The 26,121-nt window shown below is 43.3% G+C and overlaps 1 protein-coding gene across 14 annotated transcripts in view; it reads right to left on the bottom strand.

The window, feature by feature from the left end:
• AGAP1 (ArfGAP with GTPase domain, ankyrin repeat and PH domain 1) overlaps positions 1-26,121 on the bottom strand; it is a 568,640-nt gene that overhangs the window by 169,275 nt on the left and 373,244 nt on the right. For all 14 annotated transcript variants that reach the window (XM_067027214.1, XM_059055294.2, XM_067027207.1 and 11 more), the window contains one exon: positions 17,127-17,295. In XM_067027214.1, coding sequence (XP_066883315.1) covers positions 17,127-17,295 — 169 coding nt within the window. The remainder of the gene's footprint in view (positions 1-17,126; positions 17,296-26,121) is intronic.

Here is a 26,121-nt window from a genome sequence, read left to right as displayed (position 1 = left end):
AGTTAAAATGTTTCTGAGAAATCAAATAATAAAAGATCAACTAATTGTGACATAAGGAAACAAACAAAAAAAAAGTGAAGGGTAAGAAATATTGTTTCTGCCCTAAATATATAATATACTTTGGAGTTCCAAAACCAGGTGCTTGCCTGTAAATGTAAACGCATAAAGACACATGTTCCGGGCTTCCCTGGTGGCGCAGTGGTTGAGAGTCCGCCTGCCGATGCGGGGGACACGGGTTCGTGCCCCGGTCCGGGAGGATCCCACGTGCCGCGGAGCAACTAAGCCCGTGAGCCATGGCCGCTGAGCCTGTGCATCCGGAGACTGTGCTCCACAACGGGAGAGGCCACAACAGTGAGAGGCCCGCGTACCGCAAAAAAAAAAAAAAAAATGTTTCTGAAAAATCAAATAATAAAAGATCAACTAATTGTGACATAAGGAAACAAAAAAAAAAAAGTGAAGGGTAAGAAATATTGTTTCTGCCCTAAATATATAATATACTTTGGAGTTCCAAAACCAGGTGCTTGCCTGTAAATGTAAATGCATAAAGACACATGTTCCAACTCTGAAGCAAACCAGAGATCCACAGACTTGGTCATGACACTGTGAAAGTAGCCTTGCTGGCTTAACGGGGCTCATGACACATCTTGTCTCAAGCATGATCAGTCTTGGGCCAGTGGTCATATTTTGAGGCATTTCTACTTTGAGTAAATCCTTCAGTCAAAGCAACCAACTACCCTCCAACTGTTTCATGAATATCTTTAGTAACTATACAAGTGTTAAAATTGAATGACAGTATTTTATGTCATAATTTCTGATGCTTATTTTCAAGTGCGCACACACACACACACACACACACACACACACACACCCAACAGAGGCTAGTGCATAAGTTCCTTTCTGTTCCTGAATGAACCTAACTAACTGGTCAAGTTATACCGACCTGTCCCTGCTTCTGCCCTACGTGTTAGCACTCAGGGAGTGTTCACAACTTTTGAAAACCCCTCTAAGCATGTAAGGAGATGCTAAGTTTCAAATCACTTTCTCTCCTCTCAAAGTACGCAAGGGTGACCTCTCTCATCGAATGGCCATTCATTTCACATTAGTAAGTTATTAATTAAGGCTGTGGATCTGGAGTTCTCACTTGTGACTTAATCTGATTCCCTGAGAGCGAAGGGTCTTCGAAGCAAGACCACCTGCGCTCAAGTGATGCCTAAACACTGTTCTAAGGGCGGTCAGGGTCGGCCTGAAGTGAGGCAGAGGCCTCGGCTCCCGGCGATCGACAGGAATAGCTGGGGATGTAAAGCCCGAATGGCCCACAACAATCCACAGACACAGCTCGCTCGGGGCGGGGCAGCTGCCGTGGTGATTAGCTCATCACCGCAGGGGCACACAGGCTGAGAGGAGCCCTGCCCGACCAGGGCCCTGCTGGTGCCCAGGGGAGAAAGACTGCTTCCTCTCCCAGCCAGCTGACCACCTAAACCGTATCTGTTTGCTACGGAATTTCAAGAAAACAAGACAAGAGGCTGGGGTCTCTCCAACAGGGGGGCACTCACAACAGGGCTGGAACTTGCTGTCTTTCAGGCACGTCTGTGTTTCTCTAGAGAGAAGAGATTCCACAAGACAGACTGGGACGTCCCCTCCCCTGGAGCACAGGGGGCAGGTCTAACAACTGGTTCTAGCAAACTGAGCTCCGAGCAGACACAAGGCCTTAAAAGGAGGCGGGTGGATGCTCGCCTCCCCGAGATGAGCCACCAGGGCTGTGCCTGCCTGTGGGTGGGAAGGGCACTTTTCATCTTTCCTTCCCTTCTCTCCCCTCATCCCCGTCGTCCACCCTCCCCGGGCCTGAGCTCTCCCAGGATACCCCCCTCCTGTTGGGAGACAGGTCCACGGGTCCTTCACGGCACGGCACGGCACAGGAGGGTGGCACCTTTTTGTTCTGATGACCTCTTCAGGAATGTCTGTGCTTGGAACAGACTTGGATGATGGAGAGAACGTCTTCCTCCAGAGGAGGGCGGATTTGTGTGTTGTCGGGATGATAATGTCAGGTTCCAGGGCAAAGGCTGGGCAGGAGTGCCTGTACCCTATTATACGAGACTGGGGTTTCCTAAGCTCGGGGTTCCTCTCCTGCAATGTGATGCACTGTGTATGCCGGTGTCACCTGGCCCCGAGGGAACTGGTGCACGACACTGCTGAGACTCTGGCCACTGCTACTGCTGTGAGGGACACGCTGTCATTTGTCCCGAGCCAGGGCTCTCACCATCCAGGAAACAGGCAGGCTGGCTGAACTTGCAGGGAGGGTAAAATCGGACCCTGCACGGTCCTGGCCACCAGTTCTAACACCGACCTACTACATTTCCTTGTCTCACTGCATGGAACCCCTGCTGTGCTGGGCACGGCGAAGAAGACAGTCCCTGGACCAGCCACCGTGTGGTCCAGGAGAAGGCCTCAGACAAGCCCACGAGCGGCCAAAATGCAGGGCAAGGAACACAAGAGCCGTGAGAAGGTCAAAGAGGCAGGATATCACGCCTGCTGGGAGCTTCAGCAGAAACTTCATGGAACACTGTAGATTTATTTTAGACTTTGGAATTGGCCCATCTCTGTAAATAATAATATGGAAAGAGGGCACACTACCTAACACTATCCCCAGACAACCCAAACCTGATGTAAAGCTGTCACAGAACAGCCCAATTCGTTTTTTGTCTCTTAAAAGATTCTTCTTTTTTCTTTCACATCCCTCTGGATTAAAATCACACCAACATAAACAGATGAATGGATAAAGAAGATGTGATACACACACACACACACACACACACACACACACACACACACACACACACACACACACACACTGGAATATTACGCAGCCATACAAAAGAATCACATTTTGCCACTTGCAGCAACATGGATGGACTTGGAGGTCACTATGCTAAGTGAAATAAGTCAGACAGAGAAAGACAAATGCTATATGATATCACTTACTGTGGAATCTAAAAAATACAACAAATTAGTGAATACAACAAAAAAAGAAGCAGACACACAGATATAGAGAACAAAGTAGCTGTTACCAGTGGGGAGAGGGGAGTAAGTGGTACAAACTAGTAGGTATAAAATAAGCTACAAGAATATACCGTACAACACAGGGAACATAGCCAATATTTTATAGTAACTCTAAATGGAGTAGAACCTTTAAGAATTGTGACTCACTATATTATACACCTGTAACTCATATAATATTGTACAGCAACTATACTGTAATAAAAAAAATTAAAAAGTGAAAAAAGGACAAAAAAATCATACAGACATGCAGAAACAATCCACCAGAACACATGTACAAGAATGTTCATGGCAGAATTATTGAGAATGGCTGAAACGTCCATCCATCCACCAATGGGTCCCTCATGGTAGATCCACACCAATAAGAATGAATGGCCTCTGACATGGGTCACAACAGGACAGACACCACAGACAGGATGTGGATCCAAAGAAGACAAACACGAGGGCTCCGCCTGTCCTGGTCCCAGACGACCATTCAATGGGTCAAACCCAACAGGCAAAGCCCATCGACGGCGTGGGAAATGAGACGATGCTCAGCCTCGTGTGTGTGTAGGGGAGACGTGGACAGTGATGGGGTGGGGCCCGGGGGCTCCCTGGGCTGCCGGCCGCCTGCTGCTATTTGACTTATGTGCCGGTCACCCATACACTTAGCTAGAACTGAGGATTTTGCACTTTGTTAAGTGTGTGTTAATCAATAAAAGTTACCCCCCGACCCCCCAAAAACTCATTTGAATGGTTTGTGAATGCAGAGGTCGGATCAGGAGGTATGAGAAGTCACCAAGGAGCAAGGAGACAGTTTCACTGGTGTTATATCCCAAAGAGCGGCCCAGCCCTACGGACTATGGGACGCTGGCATCCAGAGGAAGTGAGGCGCAAAAGGACCCATTTGGTATATTGTCTCAGTATTTTTTTTTCCCAAACAGTATCTGCGTTCTGAGGACATACGTGGCTGACTTCCTGGCCATTCTGAACACAGGAGAGTGTGTCCTCCAAGACCCCCTCTGCTGATCAGCTGGCTGCCGGCCTTGCTGAGCTGGGGCGGCCGCATTAGGATGCTAATCCACGGAGCCCCACACCAGTGCCTTGATATGGAGATGCGTGTGCCCACTGGGCCGGCTGATTAGTGCAAGCGTCCATGTGTCAAAAGCGCCGGATTCTTCCCAAAGAATAATTTCAGCTTTGCTTACATCCCTAAAGTGTAAGAGTTGATTTGAAAAGGTACTTACCTCCACCATATGCTATTTTTCTTTAAATAATTTGCATTTCAAAGTGAATACGGCATTTATAGCTGAATGAATATCAGGATGTCGCTGCCTGATCTCACACGAGCATGAAAAAGATGCTGGTTTTTCCATTGAACAAGAATGTTTTCATCCACCAAATGACATCAAAGGGAGAATTCCTCTTTTAAGTTATAGGCTTATTACATTAAAAATAGCCTGTTCTGATTTTTTATAATATACCCTGAAATAAGGCTTTTCATAGCATTTAAATAGAGATTCATCAACAATCCTTTTTTTTTTTTTTTTTTTCTTAATACAGGATTCTGCTCACTGCACATCCTGATTTTGGTCTACCTTCAATCATGAGACTTGACCCTTACCAAGGCTGCAACTAGGGAAGCAATACTTAGCATTTGACTTATCGGTGAAACAGCCTGGAAAAGGGCAGAAACACTTGGTGATGGTGACAAGGAAGTTTTTCGTACACTGAGAGTGGAGGAGAAAAACCCAAAGAAGATTCTATGAGCACGTGAGTGTGAAAGAGACATTTATGTCCATTGTGGGACTTTGTAATTTTTTTAAAAAAATCATAATTTACAGAAATAGGGTTGATAGGCACTCACTCTTCTCCTCGAAGGCCTCACCCTCTGAAACAGCGATTGCTCTTATAGACCCTTTTTCATTCCTATGTGGCTTCAAATGTTACAAAAACTGAGAGTTCAAGGCTACTGTGCAAACCTACAGCTACACCATGCCCCATTCTGAATGCGGGTAGGAAAACCAGGTCTGCTGGAATCAGGACTGGACGACCGAGGCTCTTCTAATGGCCACATCACTTCAAACTAGGCCTTCACCATCTGTTCCGTCCTCTAATTATAAACCTAAAAATAATATAATTCACAACACTACCATAAAAAGTGAGATACAAATGATTTAAGTGCCTGTGAGGAGGGCCCATTCGCCTCACTATTTGCATTGGAAATCTGCCCTCCTTTTGGCAACCAGGATTTCAGGCTAAGAGGATTTTTTTTTCCAAGGACACCTTCAGTAGCTTTTCTTAAAAATGCAGGCATTCAGGACTCCACATTATGTGATACTTGTTTTGTAAAAGCGTGCAATTCAACACATCTACTATTGAGATAGGAATCTAGTGTTTCTCAGAATGCTATGCATTTTTTTGTTTTTGGTTATATGTTTTCTGCAGTATGCTTACCAGAGAAAAAAGAATGTACAGAGTCCAGACCCAGTGGTAATGACAAATGTAATTACACTAAATGCAACACTGTGGCCATGCCCAGAATTGAAAATCCTGGAACTAGATAGTTCATGGTTATTTCCTAAAATGTAGAAATAGCTCATTTTATTCTGATTTCTCCCTGTTCTAATGATGATGTCATGGGGAAAATATGGGAGTATGTTTTGTTCTATAAATTACTGAAACTTATTTTGCAAGGTTATGCAGATATACAAATAATGTAAAAGAGAAGCCTACCAAAATCCCATCTAATAGGTCAACTCATTATTGAACATGTACATATATTTTCCTTAATTATGACAAGAGAAAAGATGTAATATTCTAGAACACTTCTGTACTATGACTTCCCAGCCATTTCCCCATGTTGTTCCAAAACCTTCAAATAATTTCAGACATATAACATCTTACAGATTTAATGTAGATAACCTACACTGCCATTCTCCTACATCTGGATAGTTTTGAATGCTTGCAATTTCTCATCATTATAAACAATACTGCAAAGGACATCTTCTACTTTTAGACTTTTCCTTAGGCTGACATCCCAGAAGAGTTATTATTGGGTTAAACAGCATTAACATCTTTCTGACTCGTGATATATGTTATTAATTAATTTTCTTAATGACCCGTGGGCTAAAGGAAGATGGAACCTGGGCATCCTGAAAACAAGTCAGTTCAGAATTTGTAAAATGTATAGAACAGTAACAATGATGATAAAATGGAGATAATAATGATGATGATCATAATATGCCCCCTGTGGTTAATACAAGGACGAAATTACATAAAACACTTCGTATACTGCAAAGCCTCTGAAGATAGCAGTTGTTATTAATTTTGCCAACAGTGAGTTGTCCTTTTCTCTACAGTTTAATTTTTTAGCAAAAATGGTGATACTGCTAATTTTGTTTGACTTTAAAATCTAAGAAGTCTGGATATTTTACTCCTGTTTCTCTCGTGGCAGTGTCTCTTCATGTGTAAACTGCTCAGACTGTTTGCCTCGTATCTGTGTTTTGGTGTCCTAGTCATTCATCACCTCACATGGGCCCAAACACTCATTCACCGATGGTGTTTCTTGAACACCTACTCCTGTATATGGACCAGTACAGCATTTAGCATTGGGACAACTCGGCGACACTCTTCTCACTCTTAGTCTCCCCAAATTCCAAAGGTAATGCCAAAGTCATCAGAAGTAGAGTTTATAAAAGGAAAGACAGAAAGGAAAGAAATCATGTGCTTCGGACATAACGCAAGCAATGGATGAATGAGATTACCTGACGGGCAAGGACAGGTGAGCTACAGTATCCGTGGTCCTGCTTACATCCCAGCCCTGGGATGCTGCTCCACCTCGGGGATGGAGAGAATTTTTTTTTTTTTTTTTTTTTTTTTTTGTGGTACGCGGGCCTCTCACTATTGCGGCCTCTCCCGTTGTGGAGCACAGGCTCCGGACGCGCAGGCTCATTGGCCATGGCTCACGGGCCCAGCCGCTCCGCGGCATGTGGGATCTTCCCGGACCGGGGCATGAACCCGCGTCCCCTGCATCGGCAGGCGGACTCTCAACCACTGCGCCACCAGGGAAGCCCGGGATGGAGAGAATTTGGTGTTTGGTATAAATTAAGAAGAAAATATTAAGCACAATCAGAAGGTAAGTTCTGATATTTGGAAAGAGTTTAAATATTTATTGCAATGACAAAATCTGCTTTTTCCAGTTGGATGGCCCAGCATTCATCACTGCAAAACGACACCTGCACCTCTCATCCTGCCCATTTATATCTATATCTGCCTGAGGAACACTTGCTACTACGGGTTCTGAAGGTGTCTATGGAGAGTGTCACCATGATGCTTACTTACGCTTATGCACATGATGCTTACACAATGCTTACCTACCTACAAGCCATTTCTTGGTACGGGTTACATGAACAAGTTTATATGCAATACAGTTATAATGAGGTATGGTGACATTACACAAAAGGAGGCTAAAACTAAGGATTTTTTTAAGCAATAAAATATGACTATAGGACTCAAGTAATAATGTTTTCTAAAACAGAAAGTCCAAGATGCTCTTATCATCTTCTCTCCTAGTTTCTTATTTGGTTCTCTGCCCCCAACAACTTAATTCAATAGTTCAGTTTCCTCCTTTGCCATGAGTAATAGTCCTGTCTTTAAAATATTCTTTCTCCTCCATCTGATATCTACAATAGGTGTGTTTCGCACAAAATTCAGTGTGACTTGACAGCACTGCTTTGAGGGAAGTCCTCCCTGGCTCTCACTGAATTTTATAAGCCCTTTCAGGGAGGTGGCCACATAGCCCCATCCCCAGAAGTGCTCACCTGGACTTCTTCCTCTCCCATCCAGGCTCCATAGAACCATCTCTTAGGACTGAACAGAGAGAGCCTGTAGGGGGTGAGGGCACTGAGGAACTCCATGTTTGCAACTCTGATGATGTGAAGGGGGGCTGCTTGTTTGTGGGCCAGGATGTTTTGGGGTTTAGCCACTCACTAGGAATATTCCAGAGAGAGACGCGCGGTCTCTGTGCGCGTGGTTTCTCAAAATGCCAGGCCACAAGGTTTGGAGCTGGTAAAACATCATGGCTACTTGGAAAAGTTCTCCTCTGCCAGTGTGGGAATGATTATGGAGCAGGTGGACCAACCACAGACTTGACTCTAGCACAGAAAGGCTCTAACCCAAGGCCCTGGTCCCAGCCGAGGCCCCGGCCAGCTACCTCGCTGAAGGCCGTTAGGTCAGTGAAAGCCGCCCTCTTTCCTGGAGCTCTCTCAATGCCGACCATTTTCCCAATCTTGAAAGCATCATGGCAACAGCTGAAACACTATTCTTCACTGAACACGCACATTTTTGAGATGGGGGAAAAGTTTCTAAAGCAACTTTTATTTACTTATCGGGATATCTGCTCCCATAGAGATGTATGGCTCAGTATCTCCATCATCCTTCTATGTTTTTAACGGAAATCATCAAGGATTAACTTGCTTTTGTCAGTTCTTACAGAAAAGGACACTCCATTTAGAGTTCAAATGATGGAAGACAGTTTCCTTAAACTGGAAGGTATGGCTTTGATTTATATGTGAACTGTACCCCAATGATCTTGATCACGGAATGTTGCAATGGAGGAACCGTTATCTGAAAGCAAACAATACTTACTCTCAATATTTATCACTTACGTCTCACATGATGGGCGATACTCAGGAATATTGACTTAATGCAAAAATAATTGCTAGGTCAGGAAGCTAGGAGAGGATAGCAAAGGAAGAGAAATAATGGTCTACGCCTCAAAGAGTTTACAATTTAATGACGGAAACAATGTAGCACACATTTGCCTAAATCTCAGTGGGAGAAACGTCTAAACATAAAAACAACCAACAGTAAGAAGGCATTTCTCCTGAAAGCAGATGCCAAAACTCTTACAAAGAATCAAACAATAACTTTAGAGCCGCTTCATTTCAGATGTCACCAACTTCTTCAAATTTTAGTCTTAGAGAAACCCCACAAAACGTTTTCAACCTAAAAATAATGAATTATTAATTAGCCATCAAAACCTACTCCAATAAAACCTGGTTTATGGAAGCAGGCATCATCACGTGATACTGATTTTGCGGAGTATGCTCCAGCAAATTAATTCTCAACCAAGAAGGCGATCATCTGCAAGTGGTCCACCAAAGCTGCTAGAAGGGTGTTTGGCCAAAGCATCCGATTTATGTATCGGCAGATTCATGCTGTAAACAGAATCCGAAGTGTGGGAAATAATCGGGTGACCAAGGGCTCTGACGTCCTAACGAGCCTGCGACTCGACCCGCCGGCAGAAGACCGCTCATCCGGTGCAGAGCACAGATTCCACAGACCCCGGAGTTATGAAAATGTCCTCTAGACCGTTTGAAACTAAACAAAGAAAAACTTTGTTTCTACAAGACAACCAGGGATCGAGTTTTGATGTTGCATGTTGCGTTATTATTATTATTTTTTTTAAATAGCTATTACCACTGTAGCAGCAGCTTAGCGACTCAGCGTCTGCAGTGTGAGCAGTTTTGATAAACAGCCTCTGCGGGCCACACAACGGGGATAATGTATCCTTAAGTACCGCCAATGAGCTGCCATTCTGCACAGCCAATTACTTCTGTGCGTCTGTCACTCAAAGGAAAAATGACTGAGCCCATTAGATCAAACCTTTGTCACTGTTCCTAATGCACTCTTAGGCCTCATTAATCTCCGGGAGCAGCCACAGAGCTGCCGGGGTCTCATTGCCTCCCCCGACCAGGCCCACGTGAAGCCTCTCATCTCTCCCCCAAGTGTTCCGCGTTAATCAAGCTCTCCTTATTACCCCAGTCCCTGTCACGGCGGAGAGCGCGCTCCCTCTTAAATGCTCTCATTATGACCCATCTTTAGAGCCGGCTAAGTGGAAAAAAAAAAAAAAGAGAGAGAGGGAGAGAGGGAGAAAGAGGATGGGAGAGAAAGAGGAGAGGAAAAAGCAAGTCCGATCACATTAATATTCATGACACTAATTAGTATTCTAGGTCACTGAATATTCATGCTATTAGTTGGGTTTTTTATGGGTTTGCTGGATGCCCTGATTACTGAAGTGTGGAGGGACACAGCATGGTTGAGACTTTCGATGTCCACAGCGGTTCAAAACTCAAAACACATTGAGATCCCTGCCCCCACCCCTGGAAAATCAGCCTCAACCCTCCAGACGGCTTTCATATTTTGAAACCGCTGGGGGCCTGAGTGGGGGGAGGTGGAGGACAAGCAGGAAAGGTCTCCCCGGCACGAAGGTCTCAGCATCAATCTGGTTAGGATAAAAACACACCCACGGTTGCAAATACCCGACAAAGACACACTTTAGGGATGAGAAGATAGCTGTCATCTAGGAAGCAAATGTCGCAACCAGGAGTTATGGCGAACACAGGAATAGAGAGAGGATGGACACACAGAACTGGAGCAGAGCCCCCCATGGAGATCCAGGGAAGTCCTGAAGGGCATTTCTCGGGCTTCCCAGCTCACGGCCATCATGGGGGGAGCTGTGGGTTGCGGGGCATGGGTTTAGTTGATTCTGACACACTACGTCTACTCAAAGGCTAAATAAACACTTCACGGCATTTACCAAAATTAATTCAAAAGCATAATTTCTCAACCCTCTTCCTTCCTTTTCTTCACTAGTGATAGCACAACTATTATGATGGATGCCTGATACAGTTCTGAAGAGTCACCCCGGGTCGGGCTTTGGAAAGGCGTGCAGTGTGCTATCCTTACAAGGATGGGGGTAGGCACTGTTTTCCCATTTTCAAGATGAGGAAGCTGGGATTTAGGTCCGAAGATGGGGAAGATGGGATTCAGTTTAGTGTTTCTGACTCCAAAGCCCCCACTGTTGGCCATTATGTTTTCCTGCTTTCTACTGAAATGTCAAAATACCTGTCAGAGCTGAAACAATCCTATATTCTGTCATGTATGAACATTATTCTACCAACCCAGCCAAAAACTCGTGTCAGAAAATATTTTTGGACGTTCGACCCCCTTCTCTGGAAGCATCCCTGAAATGACAGTCGGGCAGACTCTAAAATGTGGTTTCCGATGGGTTCCCATTAAAATGGCAATGCAGGTTCCATGCTGAAGGAATGGAAATGGCAGATACTGCCCTGGGCTTCCTCACTTGGAGGAAGGGGAAGATGTGATGGGGAAGGTGGAACTTAACCACGACTGAATCAAGAAATATATTCTGGATTCTTCTCCTCCTTCTCCTTCTTCTTCTTCCTGAAGTAGATGCTTAAGTAATTTTTTCAGAAATCCATTGAGAGGGAAATGTTCTATATCCCTGAATGTGATCTAAAAATGTCTTCACACTTGACTGATAATAGTTTGGCTCTACATAAGCTTCTAGATTCAAAATTATTTGTTCTTGTAACAAATACAAGGTGTTACTCTTGAGAAGGTCAAGGACTATCAGAGTTTTCTTCCTTGACAGGTAACCTCAGTCTTCCCTTATCTTGGATGCTTTCGGGGATTTGTCCATGTTTACAGAGCTTCCTCTCCCATCCAGTTTGATACTTGACTCTTCAGATGGGAAGTCACTGGCATTTCCTTTGTCACCTCTAGCATATTTTCTTCTGTTATATTGCCAACAGTATCTTTAAGCGAACTTCTTTATAGTATGTAATCCATCTACTGAAATTTTTATTTTTGCAAACTTTCTCCTTAATTTCTAAGAACTCTTTCTCCACAGGTTTTTCATGTCATCTTTTGTTTGTTTCATTTTGGAATACAAAAAGCAACCTCTTAAATCTTTCTGATGATACTAGTTGTAATTTCCTCTTAAGTTCTCTTTCCCCAAATTATCACTCTCTTTCTTCCAAGATCAGTTGTCCTTTTGCTTATGTTGGTCTTTCATATTTTGACTGTTGGTTTCCACAAACGTCTTGGTTATCCACTCATGTTTATGAATAAGAGCAGGGCTGAACAGACTCTGTAGCCCTGGGGCATGTGTGTGGCACGTGCTGACTGGTGGGTTCGTCTCTGACCAACAATACAAGTTCATGGGCGGGCTGGCACACCTCCATTACGTCCCTCATGGTCAGAGCTGCCCTTCCTTGCCATTCATTTATGTTTCAGAGGTCTGAGTTTTCCAACCTGCTTCCTTCTCTTGCAAGCATGAGCATCCACATCAGGGTATCCTCCCCAGGCACGCTGCTGACCTTCCCAGTGGGGTTGGTGGTGGGGATGCCACTGGTCAACTCTTCCTGAATGTGTCCCTCAGCCTGCAGTGCCTGCATCCCACAGGTGCCCAGTGGAGCCGGCAGCCACCCCATCTTCACTGCAGCTCTTCTGTTCTGGTTAACTCGCGAGCCCCCAGATGAGACCCAGGCTGGGTTATCAGTATGCAGGTATGCAGTATCAGGTATGACAATGTGTTTTTCCTCCTCTTCCCCAAGTCCCTGGCGAAACTCGGTAGTAAGATCATCACACTTCTAGCATTTTAATGTTTGAAAGGTAGTCAGCATTCCCATACTGGCAAACCACTCCCCGATACTAGGAATAACATGAGACCACCAACTCCTGCAAGTAATTTTCTATCCAATTGCCCCTTTTAGACCCTTTAGCAATTACCACCAGCTTCAGTGGTCTTGCTTGTGTGTTTATCTTCTGATTCTTCCACCCCCCCCCGTTGGAGTGTAAGCCCTTGGAGGGAGGGCCCCCTGAATCTCCAGAGCCCCCCTCAGGGCTGGGCATGCGGCAGACTCAGTAATGATGGTAAGTGAATGGTACAGGAAGCAAAGCAATAAGGTATCCAAATCATTAAATTGGTTGGGAGAAACTAAAGGTCAACATTGACATACAGTTAGGCATCATAATGTTTGAAACATGGAATGCATTATGACTGCACACTAGAAAGCTAAGGGAAACATCTGGATAATTATTCCAACTAAGGAAGAGTTCAGTAAGATGGCTGGATATAAAAAATACAAAAATTAGGATCTTTCTTATTTCTTACCACTTAGATGATAGAATAGACAAACCCTCGCCCCACCAAGTATCAGCTTCACATTTCACCAAAAATTATAATGTAATAGAATGGATTAACAGGACACATACAGGATCTAAATGGAAAAAAGTGTTAAAACTTTACTGAGGGGTATATATAATAAGTTTGAATAAACTGGGAAAGAATTGTGTTCTATGATAAACTCAATAGAGTTAACATGTCAGTTCCTCCACAATTAATTCATAGATTAACAGCAATGACAGTTAGAGTAACAATGAGATTATTTTTAGGAGGAAAGAGAAAGGTTTCAAGTTATTCCGAAGTTTACTGGAAAAAATAAATGGTGGCAATAACCAAGAAACACTAAAAAATAAAAAAGTAATATGAAACCATGTTATATGTTACATGACCAGATAGAAATTGAGCCATGAATCTAAGACAATGTGGTAAATCCACACAACGTGGAGAAAGTAGGTCAATGGAATAAAATTTCAAGCCCAGAAACATAGCTAACTTGATTAAATGAGTTAGTTGTGCAAGAAAGGTGACAAATAGAATCAACAGGAAAAGGAAGTAACAAAGAGAGAAAAAACAATTATATATTTGAATAAAAAGTTTAACTAGATTTCCTATTATATATAATAGACCCAAACAAATTAAAGGTGGATTAGAGGTTAATTATAAAAAAGGGGAAAAGGAACAACAATAAAATTATAAAACTCTGAAATACATATATATGAATTATGATCTTATTTCAGGATTATTAAAGGCTTTCTAAATATCTAAAGTAGAAACTACAGAAGTACAAGTCTTATGATTTGATTACATACTAAAGAGGGGGAAACTCTGTATGTAAATAAGACTATAAAATTCAAAAAGCAAATAGTAAGCTGGGGAAATAGCTGTAAAATATATTACAACGTGTTGTTATCCTTAATATACAAAGAGTTCTTACATGTCAATAGGCAAAAGACAAGCACCTAGTGCAACAATGGACAAAGGATACATCTACACAATTACAACACAAGAAACTCACAAAACCCATAAATATATGAGCTGTTCAACCTCACTACTAACTGAAGAAATCCAAGTAAACAAAACACGAAATATTTTTATTGCTTATAATATTAGCATAGATTCTAAAAATGTGTAGAGGTGAAATGAGCACTCACTTTATGGACGGAAGGGTATTTTATATAAAACCTTTGAGAAATGAATTTGGAAAAATGTACGGAGAATCTTGTAAGTGTTTATATCCATTGGCTGAGTCACTTCGCCTATGGGCTTTTATGCTAAGACATTAATAAGTTACACACAAAGATTTCAGTACAAGTGTGTATCAGGTCTATGTGAATGAAAAAATGACTAGAAGGGAAGGCACATAACATTGATCTAATTCATAACATGGAGATAGAAAGCAAATAAAAAAGAAAAAAGCTAAAAAGAAACAAAAACGCCCAGTTAATCCAGAGGTCTAAAACAAAATGGCAGAATTCAAATGAGTTGAGAATGAAAGATGAGGTTAAGTAGTGTGTTAAGTTCTTCGGCAAGTTAGCTCTAAAATAACTAATACCTATCTTTAACTAAAAGTCCATCACTTAAAAGTAGCATCCATTTACTTCAAATTAAACTTGCTGGGTTGGAATTCTTCATGTGAGAGTGTGTTATGAACAATAGGGTAGAGCTCTGGGTGATACGAGCCAAGGACGTCACCCACAGGCTTAACTGAGGGCACCATATCCCTGAGCACTGCTGTGACCATGAGGGACTTTCTTCCCCCAAAGTGGTGCTGTGCTCCTGCAGACCTCATAGTCCCACTTCCAAGTCCCTACTTGTGATCCAAAGAAGATGAAACATCTACCAGGCGCCTTGAATGGGGATTTACCCAGCTTAGGGTTGAAAGGACGTGCTGTAATAAACTGACTATGGGTGTGACCATGGACAAGGGATTTCAGTCGTGACCCAAATCTTCCCATTCACCCAACAGCAAGAATCTTAAAGAGAAAGCAACTGGGCATTGAAAACTCAATCCCTAGCCAAGGCCCATGACGTAACCTCCTCTGGGGATACGATAAAGTTCATATGGCATTTTGTATATTCTGTTTGTTATCAAACATTACATTTTCCTTAGGACAGTAAGTGGCAGTTAGGCCCCAAAGAACACAAATCTCAAGATGACATTTCAGACTCCAAATCTTACACAGTCGACACTTCTTCAAGTCATTAGGACTCTTCCCTCATCCTATGTGCCTGGCAAGTTCCCATCCTTTCTTCACACCCCACACAGGCATCCCTCAAGCCCTGAAGCCTTGCCCCACCTCCTGGGGTGAAGCCGAGCACATCACCCCTGGGCCTTCACACCTCCTATGAACTGCTGCATTGCACTGGCTCACCTGCTCATCTTTCCCACCTCCCAGAGGGTGAGATTCCAGAGGGTAGGTATTATGCCTCATTTTTCTGAACCCCCAGAGCTCAGGACAGTGACCGGCACACATTAGAAACTTCATACATGCTTGTTGACCTCAACAAATAAATGGATAGATGTGTCACAATGGTTAGAAGGGGAAGTGGAAAGTTGGTTATAGGGTGACTGCCTCGCATAGAAGTTCTGGAGGTCAGAGATTCTGGATCCACAGAATGCACAATTCCTGGCACAGAAAAGGTGCTCAGCAAGTACTTTTTGAACAAATAAATAAATTAATAAAGACATTAGCTTTTTATTCAGTACAGAAAATTTTTCTTTCTTGGGCACTTTTCTCTCTTCCCATCCCATGGAGTTAGCACACCATCTAGAAAAGGAAAACTCATGTATCACTTGGGAAGGAAGGTCAGCAGGTCATGAGACCACATAAAGTAACCATATCAACTTTCTAGAATGAACTAATGTCTCTGTTATCAGAAAGGCCAGTTTTATTTGGATTAGTCACAACAGCTGATGTTTGTATTGTGCTTTTATGAGTTTCCGCAGCACCTGCCGTCACACCTCTGTGATGGGGGCAGGGCCAGGCAAGATCAGCCTAACGTAAAACATGGTTCAGTTACCTGCTCAACACCATGCAGCACCGGGCAGTCGAACCCAGGCTGCTGGACCCCAAATTCTGTCCCCTTTTTCTTACCCTCCTTTTGCCAAACAATGTCATTCACGCCACGGAACTGTGGAGTCAGCATCATTCCTCTTTAAAAACATTTAACATTTCAGAAAGGAAAAAAGGCAGCATCTTTAAGAAGCAGAGACATGTGCTAGGAATGACTGCAGAACAGAAATCTATTTTGAGAAGATCAGATGTAGGTTGGAGACAGGAAGGGAAACAACTGAAATCTGTGAAGGGATTCCACATGTTGGAGGAGTTTGAGTTTGTTGGTGGAAGACTTAAAGCGGTTCTTACCACCTCTTCTCTGATAAGCGATCATGGGAAGGTAAAAGCCACAGCACAGTTTGCCAAGACTCTTGGCAAACTTAAACTTAAACAAAAACTTAACTTAAACTTAAACAAAAACAAACCATGACACTCTGAACGGTTTGCATTGCACACCGAAGCCAGGAATTTCTCAACAAATGTACTCTGAGAAAACACTAACTTTCTCTGATCCTGAACAAAAAGCAAGTTCTCCCTTAAAAGAGAATAAAGAAAACCAAAATTGTGTGAAAGAATCACATAACAGTTACAAGAGAAAACTGAGAGAATCTGAACTTTATACAGGTCCAGGGGTTTCCTTTAAATCTTGCTCCAAACGGCTTTTCCATTTTTCTAAACGGTCACTACAAATTAGTTAATACTAATCCTTGACACCTTAACAACGAATTCATGTTTTTTAAAAGAACCTTAAACCTCCATCATGTGTAAAACGTGACTTTCAACCACCCAGCCCTGGGAAAGCCTAGTGGTTTGTGCAGCTGTGACTCAAAGTGCCACAGTTTGCTTGTTGGCAGTCCAGGAACCCAAGAGTGTAGCGGAAACAGTCATCCACAGAAGAGATGAGACTTGTAAACCTTATTCTACAACGTTAATGGTCAAAATCTCCACTTAATCCAAAAACCTCAGTACTGTCCTCCAGCCAGGACCACCCATTGCTGCCATTGTGCTGGATTTCTTCAGCATGTCGGCTGTGAGCTTACCTGAATTTGGTGAGATGTGCAAGCTGCTCATGTCCTTGGACAGGCCGTTGGTTTTCGGGCTGGAGATGGGTGCGCAGGCCGATGTGGCTCGGGGGGGCCTCTTCCCTGGGACTTTCACAGTGGTTCTCAGAAGATCAATCTCTTTGCCATGAACATTCTGCATGTAATCCTGTATAAAAACGTTAAACATCCAAGAGAGATTAAAAGAAAGGCCGTTTACAATCTAGGACAAGAGGTTCTATCAGACATCCTGAGTCGTAATCCCATGACCCTTCCACGGTGGCAAGCGCTTAAAAATAAGGTTTTGATCTGTCTTGTATTGGTGGCATCATCATTACACTGAAATCAGCTCTGCCTCTGTGTCCTGAACTAACCCAGGCCCTGGAAATACAGGAGACACGGTCGATGCTTCTATCCAGGAGCATGAGACACCAGTACGGACACGAAATCCTATTTTGTGAGCTGCTGCATATTAGATGGTACATTAGGAACCGGGGCTCTTCCTGTAAGTTTTGGGTAAAATTCCATGGAGTAGGAACTATTTTGTGATAACCTTTTTGTCTCCGAGGGCAATACCATTAGACATCTAGGTAAGACTGAAGTTGTCTGGTGGGAACTCAGGTGAAAACTCTAAGTAAGAGGTCAAGCATTTTGTTCAGGAAGATGTCTGAGGGGGTCAGTGGTACGGTGCTGAAGAAACATGGAGGTCACAAGAGCTGGATGTTAAAAAAGAAAGCACATTATTTGTACTCAAGCATTATGTTTCTCCAAGTGACTCACTGCACTCAGAAAAAGTATCTTGCTTTTGTCTACACTTTGGAGGTGAATGGCTAGCAGTTATCACGGAACTAAAGGGAAGTCTAGGTACACAGGGAATTCTTTGTGCCATCACCTAATTCAATATGGAGGAAAACAATACTTAAGAGTCGGCTGTTGGGTGGGGAAAGAGAAGACAACTGAGAACCAGAGTGAGGGGCCTCTTGACAAATTAGAGGAGTTATTGGCCCTTTCGTAAATTTTTGGGGGGCAATGAACCCCCCTGTCTCCGCAGAAGACATATCATTAAACCAACATCACACATGAAGAAAGGATATAGTCTATCTAAATCACTCTTGGGTAAATAATATTTCAAGTGTTTTAAGACTAACCAGGAAATGAAATAAACAGATTCCTTCCTTGGCAGAATCTTAGTGGATTCCTTTTGGGATATAAAGGGAAAAAACCCAATAAATTTGTATGGATTATAAACAATAAAGTTCATGTCAATCTAATTTTAGAAGAACTGCCAAACAATCCGGTGTGCGACTGCAAGGGACCCAGGGCGTTTGGAGAAGTGAGCTGTTTCCTTATCATTGCCAATCAACAGAGTCAAGAGATACAGAGAGAGAACCAGATGAAGGTCTAGCAGCGAAGTGCACGGGTCCGAGGCCTCAGCCTGCAGGACGAGGAAGGTCAGTCCAGGTGTACGGCAGAAGCTTCCGAGGGCACAGAAGGTGCCAGGGAAGCCAAGAGAAGGACTCCAGTGGCTTCTTTTAATTGCAAGACAGTGTCCATATTCCGTAAGGCGAAGGGGTTGAGAAGCAGTCACTGGTTTATCCACAAGTAGGAAGTTTGCTGATAGAAGTTATGGCACAAAGAGGAACTCAAAAGTACTAGATTCCAACACAGGGGGAAAGAATCCACATATGGGTCGCTGGGACCGCATGGGACAGAGAGAACTGTCCTCTCTCCAGCATCTGTAGGAGGGAGGACAGCTCTGAGTGTCAGACCTCACCTGAGACCCAAGCAGTTGGACTTGTGGCCGCATGGGAGCCACCCCAGACTCAGGAAAGGGAGTGGGAGAATTCTCAACAGAGGAGGAAGGGCTGGAAGAGAAGCTCCATAACGTGAAGGGGGGCCTTGTGATGGAGCTTACAGAACCCTGGAAGGTTCACCAAGCACCAGCCCAGGAGATGATGATGCAGTGTCCGGGGTGACTTCCTAAGGACAGACCTCAAATGGCCAATTCTTAGTGCAGAGCTAAAGCTCAAAAAGCTGAGGCTAGAATCAGGAGGAACGTGGGACTGCAGACAAACCAAGGATCAGAAGCTGCACCAAGTAGGGGCCAATTCAGACCCGCTCCTCCAGGGAGGGGCGAGGCTGGGCCTTCCTCAGCAATGATTAACCATCCAGATAGAAGCACCTGCACCGGCACGTATGCTGTCAGCCGGGGAAGCCAGGAGCAGAGGTGCTGATGCACCCTGGGCTGCCCAGCTGTGCATTTAATCTCCCAGGGCAGCTCAGGGAGGGACATCTGCCAGGGTCGGCCACGGGCATCGAGGAGGAGGGTCATCACAGGTTTGGAGAAGGGGTGGGCTGTGTCCAGCTGGGAACAGACTAAAGACTCCACTTGAAAGGCAAGATGCTTCGACTACTCCCCGCCCCCTGCCGCAAATATAATCTACTATGAAAAAAGTTGTGGTTTTGAAAGGATGAGGACAAAGGATGGAAAGAAAGTTATTATCAATAAATTAGGCTAAAGGATAAAGCGGACGGAAAGAAATGTAGAAGTCTCACGACCAAGCTCGCCACGAGGATGGCCAACAAGAAGCAGACAGAAGAAGGAAGTGGCTTTTGGCTAGTACAGGACCAAGGGTCAAGGTTATTAAAAAAAAAAAAAAAAAAAAAAAAAAAGGGTTGTTCCTAAGCATCTTTCATTTACTTCCATTAACATTTACTCCAAATAGGCAAAACCCAAGTTTCAAACCCAAAGTTAATGCTTGTAAATAATGAATTCCTTTTTGCATAGTTACTCCTTTAAAAATATCAACTTGCTACAACTTTCTTCTTTAATGCCGATTCTTAACAAATTAAAATACAATAACAGGAGTGTAATTGAGCATTTATGGCTTATGGGCTCTAAAATGAGGCTAATCAGAGAGTGACTAAGCCTCAGCGCGGTCTCTTTTTTAATAGGCATGTTTTAACATACAATAACCAGGATATTTTGTTTAAAATTATTATAGAAATGTACCAAGTGTTGGCTCTCTGCATTTGAACGCGGCGACGGAACCCATTTATCTTTGGCTCAGCGTGGGCTGGGGAATCTGTTTTCCTGCCTGAGTTATAGGCATTGAAAGTGCAGAAGAACTAGTTCTTAAGAAAATCAGAATATAAGTCTGGCAATTCTTAAACTTCAAACCACTAAAATTTATAAGAATGTTACAAGATCCATTTCCTAAAGTCTTTCAGAAACAGGTGGATACGTGAGTCTGAGAAACAACACTGAGTTTCCCGCTTTTGAAAGAAGTACGCTTTTCATCTCCCCCCAGCTTGGTACTTGAGGAATTAAAGCTACAACCACTAAACAATGGCGCCTCCTCAGAAGTGGGGCGCGAGGCCTGATGGTCCGAGGTAGGGACCGTGCAGGGGGAAATAAAGCCACAGCGAGCTTGATTTTGATATGCAAACGTTACAGATACAACCCCTCTCCGTGTTCCTTGCAGAAAATGCTGATCGAGGATAAAAGGGGAAAAAACCCTTTAACAAGGCATGAGGGTAATTCAAAGCCAAGTACTTTTAAACAGCACTTAACAAGTCCCCGGGGCCCACTCAAGAGCCAGGCCCCCCAGAGGTGCTATCTCCTGCCCCTCAACAGCTTGAAAAAGTAGTACTTGCAAACCTATTTGCATTTTTCTTCTCGAGCCGTCCGTGCTCATCTCGCGGATTATTGTTTGCAAGCAGGCACCGGAGCAGAGGGCCGTCCCCGACCGCGTGCAGGAAGCTCCATAACCGAGCACAGTGTCCCCCTGCCACCCCGCTCCTGCACCTTTGCCATCCCTTGTTTTTTACATTTTCCTCCTAATTATGTTGCATCTATTGCCGTACACTTAATTAGCTGCATTAATGTGATTTCTTTTCACATAGTCAAGCAATTAAGAGCTATGATTGAGTTTCATTCAATTAGCCTCAACAAACATGCTAATTGATGTCCCAGATGCAAATGAGGTGCAGTGAGAGGAACCTGCTAGCAATTGAGAGCCCTGTCAGGGACCCACAGCTTTCAGCTTGCTGACAGAAGCACAGCTCAACGTGGCTCCCACCTTCGGCGGGGCTGCCTTGGGAGAGGGCGTGGAGTCCTGAGTGCCCCGGTGGGTGTACCTGATCCCTCCGGATTCGAGAATTAATGGACTGGCTGCTGGAATGGTGTTGTCCTAACGTCTCACAGTGACCCGTTACCAGGACCGGGAGGTCATCACTGGATGACACTCGGCTCCGGCAATTAGAGTGGTACCAAGTCCTCATCAAAGTACCGCACGAGGCTCCTAAAAACACCCCACCGGAGTTCTCCCCAGACGGCCAAGGGAACGATGTGTGGGTCTCGTCTTGCCTATCCCAGAGCCCTCTGTGTGCGTGACGGCCTACGGTTCTCAGTAAATGGTGAGTTCATCTTAGTCAGCTCTGGGGCATGTGGCACTTGAAGTTGAGCTCAAATACAGCAATCCATCAACAGTCCCTAAAAATACTCTTACTATATTGATTCTCACTGCCTCCCATCCCTCTGTTACCTTTGGCTGTCTGGTGAAAGACGGTTTGCTTCGTGTACTCATAGGGTACCAAAAAGCAGTTATAACAAGATCTTAAAGCTAAACCCCAATGCATCAATGATGTGACTGGAATCTCAAAATCAGATCATCAGGATAAAACACACAGCTTTGAAATGCAATCAACACTGCTCCAGTTTTAACATATACTTTTTAAAGGTACTAAGACTCTTCATTCCCATAAGTAAATGATGGAAAAGTTATAGAAATCTTTGTTCCAATTAGGTTTCCTCAATAAGCTCTGGTTTCTAACTGTACATAAATGTTGAGAAATTTATTATTTTCTATTACTACCTAATATTTTGTCTAAGTGAGGTAACTGTTAGGACATACTGATGCTTGCTTTGGTCTTTTTGCCACGGCTAATCTAGTCACGTGTTTTCTCTTTGCATAATCTAAGTTCAGCAGTCCTCAAAGTGTGGTCCTCACGCCCTATCAGGGGCTTCATGAGTTCGACACTATTTTCAAAACAATCCCAAGACACAGTTCGCTTTTCCTCTGTGTTGAAATTTGCTTCGATGGTGCGAAAGTGATGTGGGTAATAAATACTGCTGACTCCTGGCACGGATCAAGGCAACGGTAACCACGTTGTACTTTGTACACTGTCATTATTTTACTGATCCTCACGCTCTCTAAATACAAACAAAAAAACCAAAAACGTTTCACCCAAGGATGTTTTCTTTTTTCTTTTGTATCTCCTTTGATTGTATTGGTCTGAACTCATTTTACATTAACACTTCCACATTTTAATTTCCCGTTAACTGTAAAGAAGAAAATAGAGGAACTTAAGAGAAAACTGAACCAGGGTTGGTGTTATAAGAGCACTCACGTATCTTGCTAACAGAAGTATATTCACTGTTAAATCAAGAGCCTGAAAAAATGGCCACATTTTTTCCCCCCAGGAAATACGACAAAATTTAGTTCAAGAATTTTCACTGGGCTTCCCTGGTGGCGCAGTGGTTGAGAGACCGCCTGCCGATGCAGGGGACGCGGGTTCGTGTCCCGGTCCGGGAAGATCCCACGTGCCGCGGAGCGGCTGGGCCCGTGAGCCGTGGCCGCTGAGCCTGCGCGTCCGGAGCCTGTGCTCCACGACGGAGAGGCCACCACAGTTAGAGGCCCGCGTACCGCAAAAAAAAAAAAAAAAAAAAAGTATTTTCACTGAAGTTATATAATGGTAAGAATAAGCAAGCGCCTAAATGCCCATTACAAATATTTTGAATTATGTGATAATTTACAGTCATTCAAAATCGTATTTTGAAGAATACTGACTAACTTTAGATAACAAAGTATGTTCGTAATAAACCAAGAAAAAAACCCCACAAAAAACCTACTGATTTAAAAAATTCTAACCTTTGAGCTTTAAAATTTCCCAGGTGATGCCACGGCAAGTACACGTAAGCGTTTCTGCTGCGCCGTGAGGGCTGGGCATCCCGCACAGGAAAGCCCTTCCCTGAGTGTCTCACTCACAAGCTGAATTCGCCACTTGTTTGCTGGGACAACACTTCTACTTGAAAGAATGACTATGTCAGACATTAACTATGGTTACTCGGTGTTGGGTATGTGGCAGATATTTTCCTGAAAAAGAACAAGTACTTTGCTTGTATTTGTACCGTAAGGAAAGCTGCTGATAGTATTTGTGGCCAGTGACAGAACCTGAGCTTTCCGGCAACAATGAGAATTTTGAAAACTTGTGTCTCTCACCATGACACCTTCCAAATACCTGGAGACTTTTCTGACAAGACTGGTGGCGATATTAATGAATGTGATTTGGGGGTATTACTTGATGAAAAGTATCACCATTTGGAAATCTGCATACCTCAGTTAAACAAGCTTTTTGAAATGACTGACACATGGCGTGTCACATGCATGGATACAAGATCATTCAAAGTGCAAGACAGGTCATTGGATTTAATGCAGCAGAGAAGGAAAATTTCACTGAATTCCTAAGCTTTAATAAACTGTCACATGTGAAGTTTTAGTGTAGTATCCAAGAAGAACATGTACAATGATCTGAAATGGCTATTAAAATACTCCTCAACCCTCCTCCACTGTTGGTGGAAATGTAAACTGGTGTCACCACTATGGTAAACAGTTTGGAGGTTCCTCCAAAAACTAAAATAGAGTTGCCATATGATCCAGCAATCCCACTCCTACGCATATATCCAGAAAAGACAAAAACTCTAATTCAAAAAGATAAATGCACCCCAATGTTCACTGCAGCATTATTTACAAGAGCCAAGACGTAGAAGCAACCTAAATGTCCATCAACAGATGAATGGATAAAGAAGATGTGGTACATATATACAATGGGATACTACTCAGCCATAAAAAAGAATGAAATAATGCCATTTACAGCCACACGGATGGACCGAGAGATTATCATACTTAGTGAAGTAAGTCAGACAGAGAAAGACAAATACCATAGGATATCACTTGTATGTGGGATCTAAAGTATGACACAAATGAACTTATCTACAAAACAGAAACAGACTCACAGACATAGAGAACAGACTTGTGGCTGCCAAGGGGGCGGGCTGGATTGGGAGTTTGGGGTTAGCAGATGCAAACCGTTATATATAGGACAGATAAAACAAGGTCATACCGTACAGCAAAGGGAACTGTATTCAATATCCTATAATAAACCATAAGCGAAAAGAATGTGAAAAAGAATGTATATGTATGTATAACTGAATCACTTTGCTGTACAGCAGAAAGTAACATAACATTGCAAATCAGCTATACTGCAATAAAATAAATTTTCAGAAAAGCACACTTAAAAATAAAAAATACTCCTTCCTCTTCCAACTATGTTATCTCTGTGAGAGCTTCTTCACATACTTTAACCAAAACGACACGTCTCAACAGACTGAAGGCAGAAGTAGAAATGATGCTCTAACTTTCTGAACTGAAATCTAAGAGCTTTGAAAAAATGGAGAACAATGTTACCCTGCTTATGATTTCCTTTTGTTTTGGAAAGTATCTTTTTCATTAAAAAATGTTATTTATGGAATCATATGTAACGGGTAGGTTATTGTTATTTTATATGAATTATATGAATATTAAACGGCCTCTCAGTCATTTCTCAGTCATTTCTCCCATGACACACATCAGTAGATATAATCTACAGAAACAAAAGCTCTTTCAGATTCTTCAGTTTTTAGGAAGGTAAAAGGGCCCTAAGGCCAAAAGGTTGGACACCCACTAGTCTAGCTTGATGTTCACAAAACAGCCAAGGGCCCTGTGTGTGTGATTTTATGCACACAGCTGGGGGAGAAGCATCACAGCCTGACCTGTGCAGATATTAGAAATGGTCTGCAGATATGTTTGTCCTCTCCTGGAGGAGAGGAAGAACCTCAGTCTTCCCTATTTTCACTACACTTCATGAATGTATCCAGGTTCAAGAGGAACGGTAGTTTATATAAATTCTATGTTTAAAAACCCTTACTTCTGGGCTCAAAAAAAGGATGTAAGAGAAGCCATTGTCGGAGGCACTGCTATTCCCAAACTCCACTTAATACTATTTTCAAAGGAAACTCATCTATGAAGACATACATAATACCATCCCTTCAAAGAGACCAAGCAAACGCTTAAGTCCAACACGTATGAATAATAAACAATCGCCTCATATATAGTCACAGGCACAGAGGAAAGTAATACCCTAAAAATACTAGGAAAATAGTATCGTAAAACTATGAGAACTCTCCCGGCCACATCCTTTCGGATCACATCCCTCAAAGAAGACAATTTCTCCTTCTCTCCGAAGGATCACAGTTACAATAGCAAAGGTAGCAGGCAGCTTCAAAGAGAAAAACCTTCTGAGAATCAATTTGGTTTCCCAAAGACAGCCAACAGAATTCCACTGCTGCGCTTCTGGAGCTGCTTCGGAAAGACCACTGGACCAGCGGATGTCAACGTGACCTGTGGCCACCGCAGGAAGAAGATACCTGGCAAATTGGATGTCAAATGGCGTCTGAGGCAAAGGCAACGCTTAGGACACCTGATTCTGAAGCAAGGCTTTATTGGGCCTGGGTAATTACCTAAGAGGTGGTAACGGAAAAGGCTGGTGAAGCATCGTGAGGGACCAGTGGTGACACCCCTCGCTTCCACAGGGAGCTCAACACCGCTGAAGCAGGGCAAACCTCTCCGGCGCGTGTGCGCAACGCGCTGGCATCCAACACATGTGGGCTCACGTCCAACGTTAGCCCAGGGGGAACAGGTTAATATAATATAAATCAAAATAGCAGAAACTTCTACATTGAATTATGAATATACCTTTTGCTTCCTGATTGTATCTGTCTTGACTGACCTAGTATATTGAGCTTTACACTGCAAGAAAGATTTTTCTCATTTTAGGTTAAATTGAATATTACCCCGTTGTAACCCATGTGTGCTCAGACCTAGCCTATACCAAA

Source organism: Kogia breviceps, chromosome 2 (genome assembly GCF_026419965.1).
Source record: "Kogia breviceps isolate mKogBre1 chromosome 2, mKogBre1 haplotype 1, whole genome shotgun sequence".
NCBI lineage: Eukaryota > Metazoa > Chordata > Mammalia > Artiodactyla > Physeteridae > Kogia > Kogia breviceps.
This window is presented reverse-complemented; position numbering and strand designations above follow the sequence as displayed.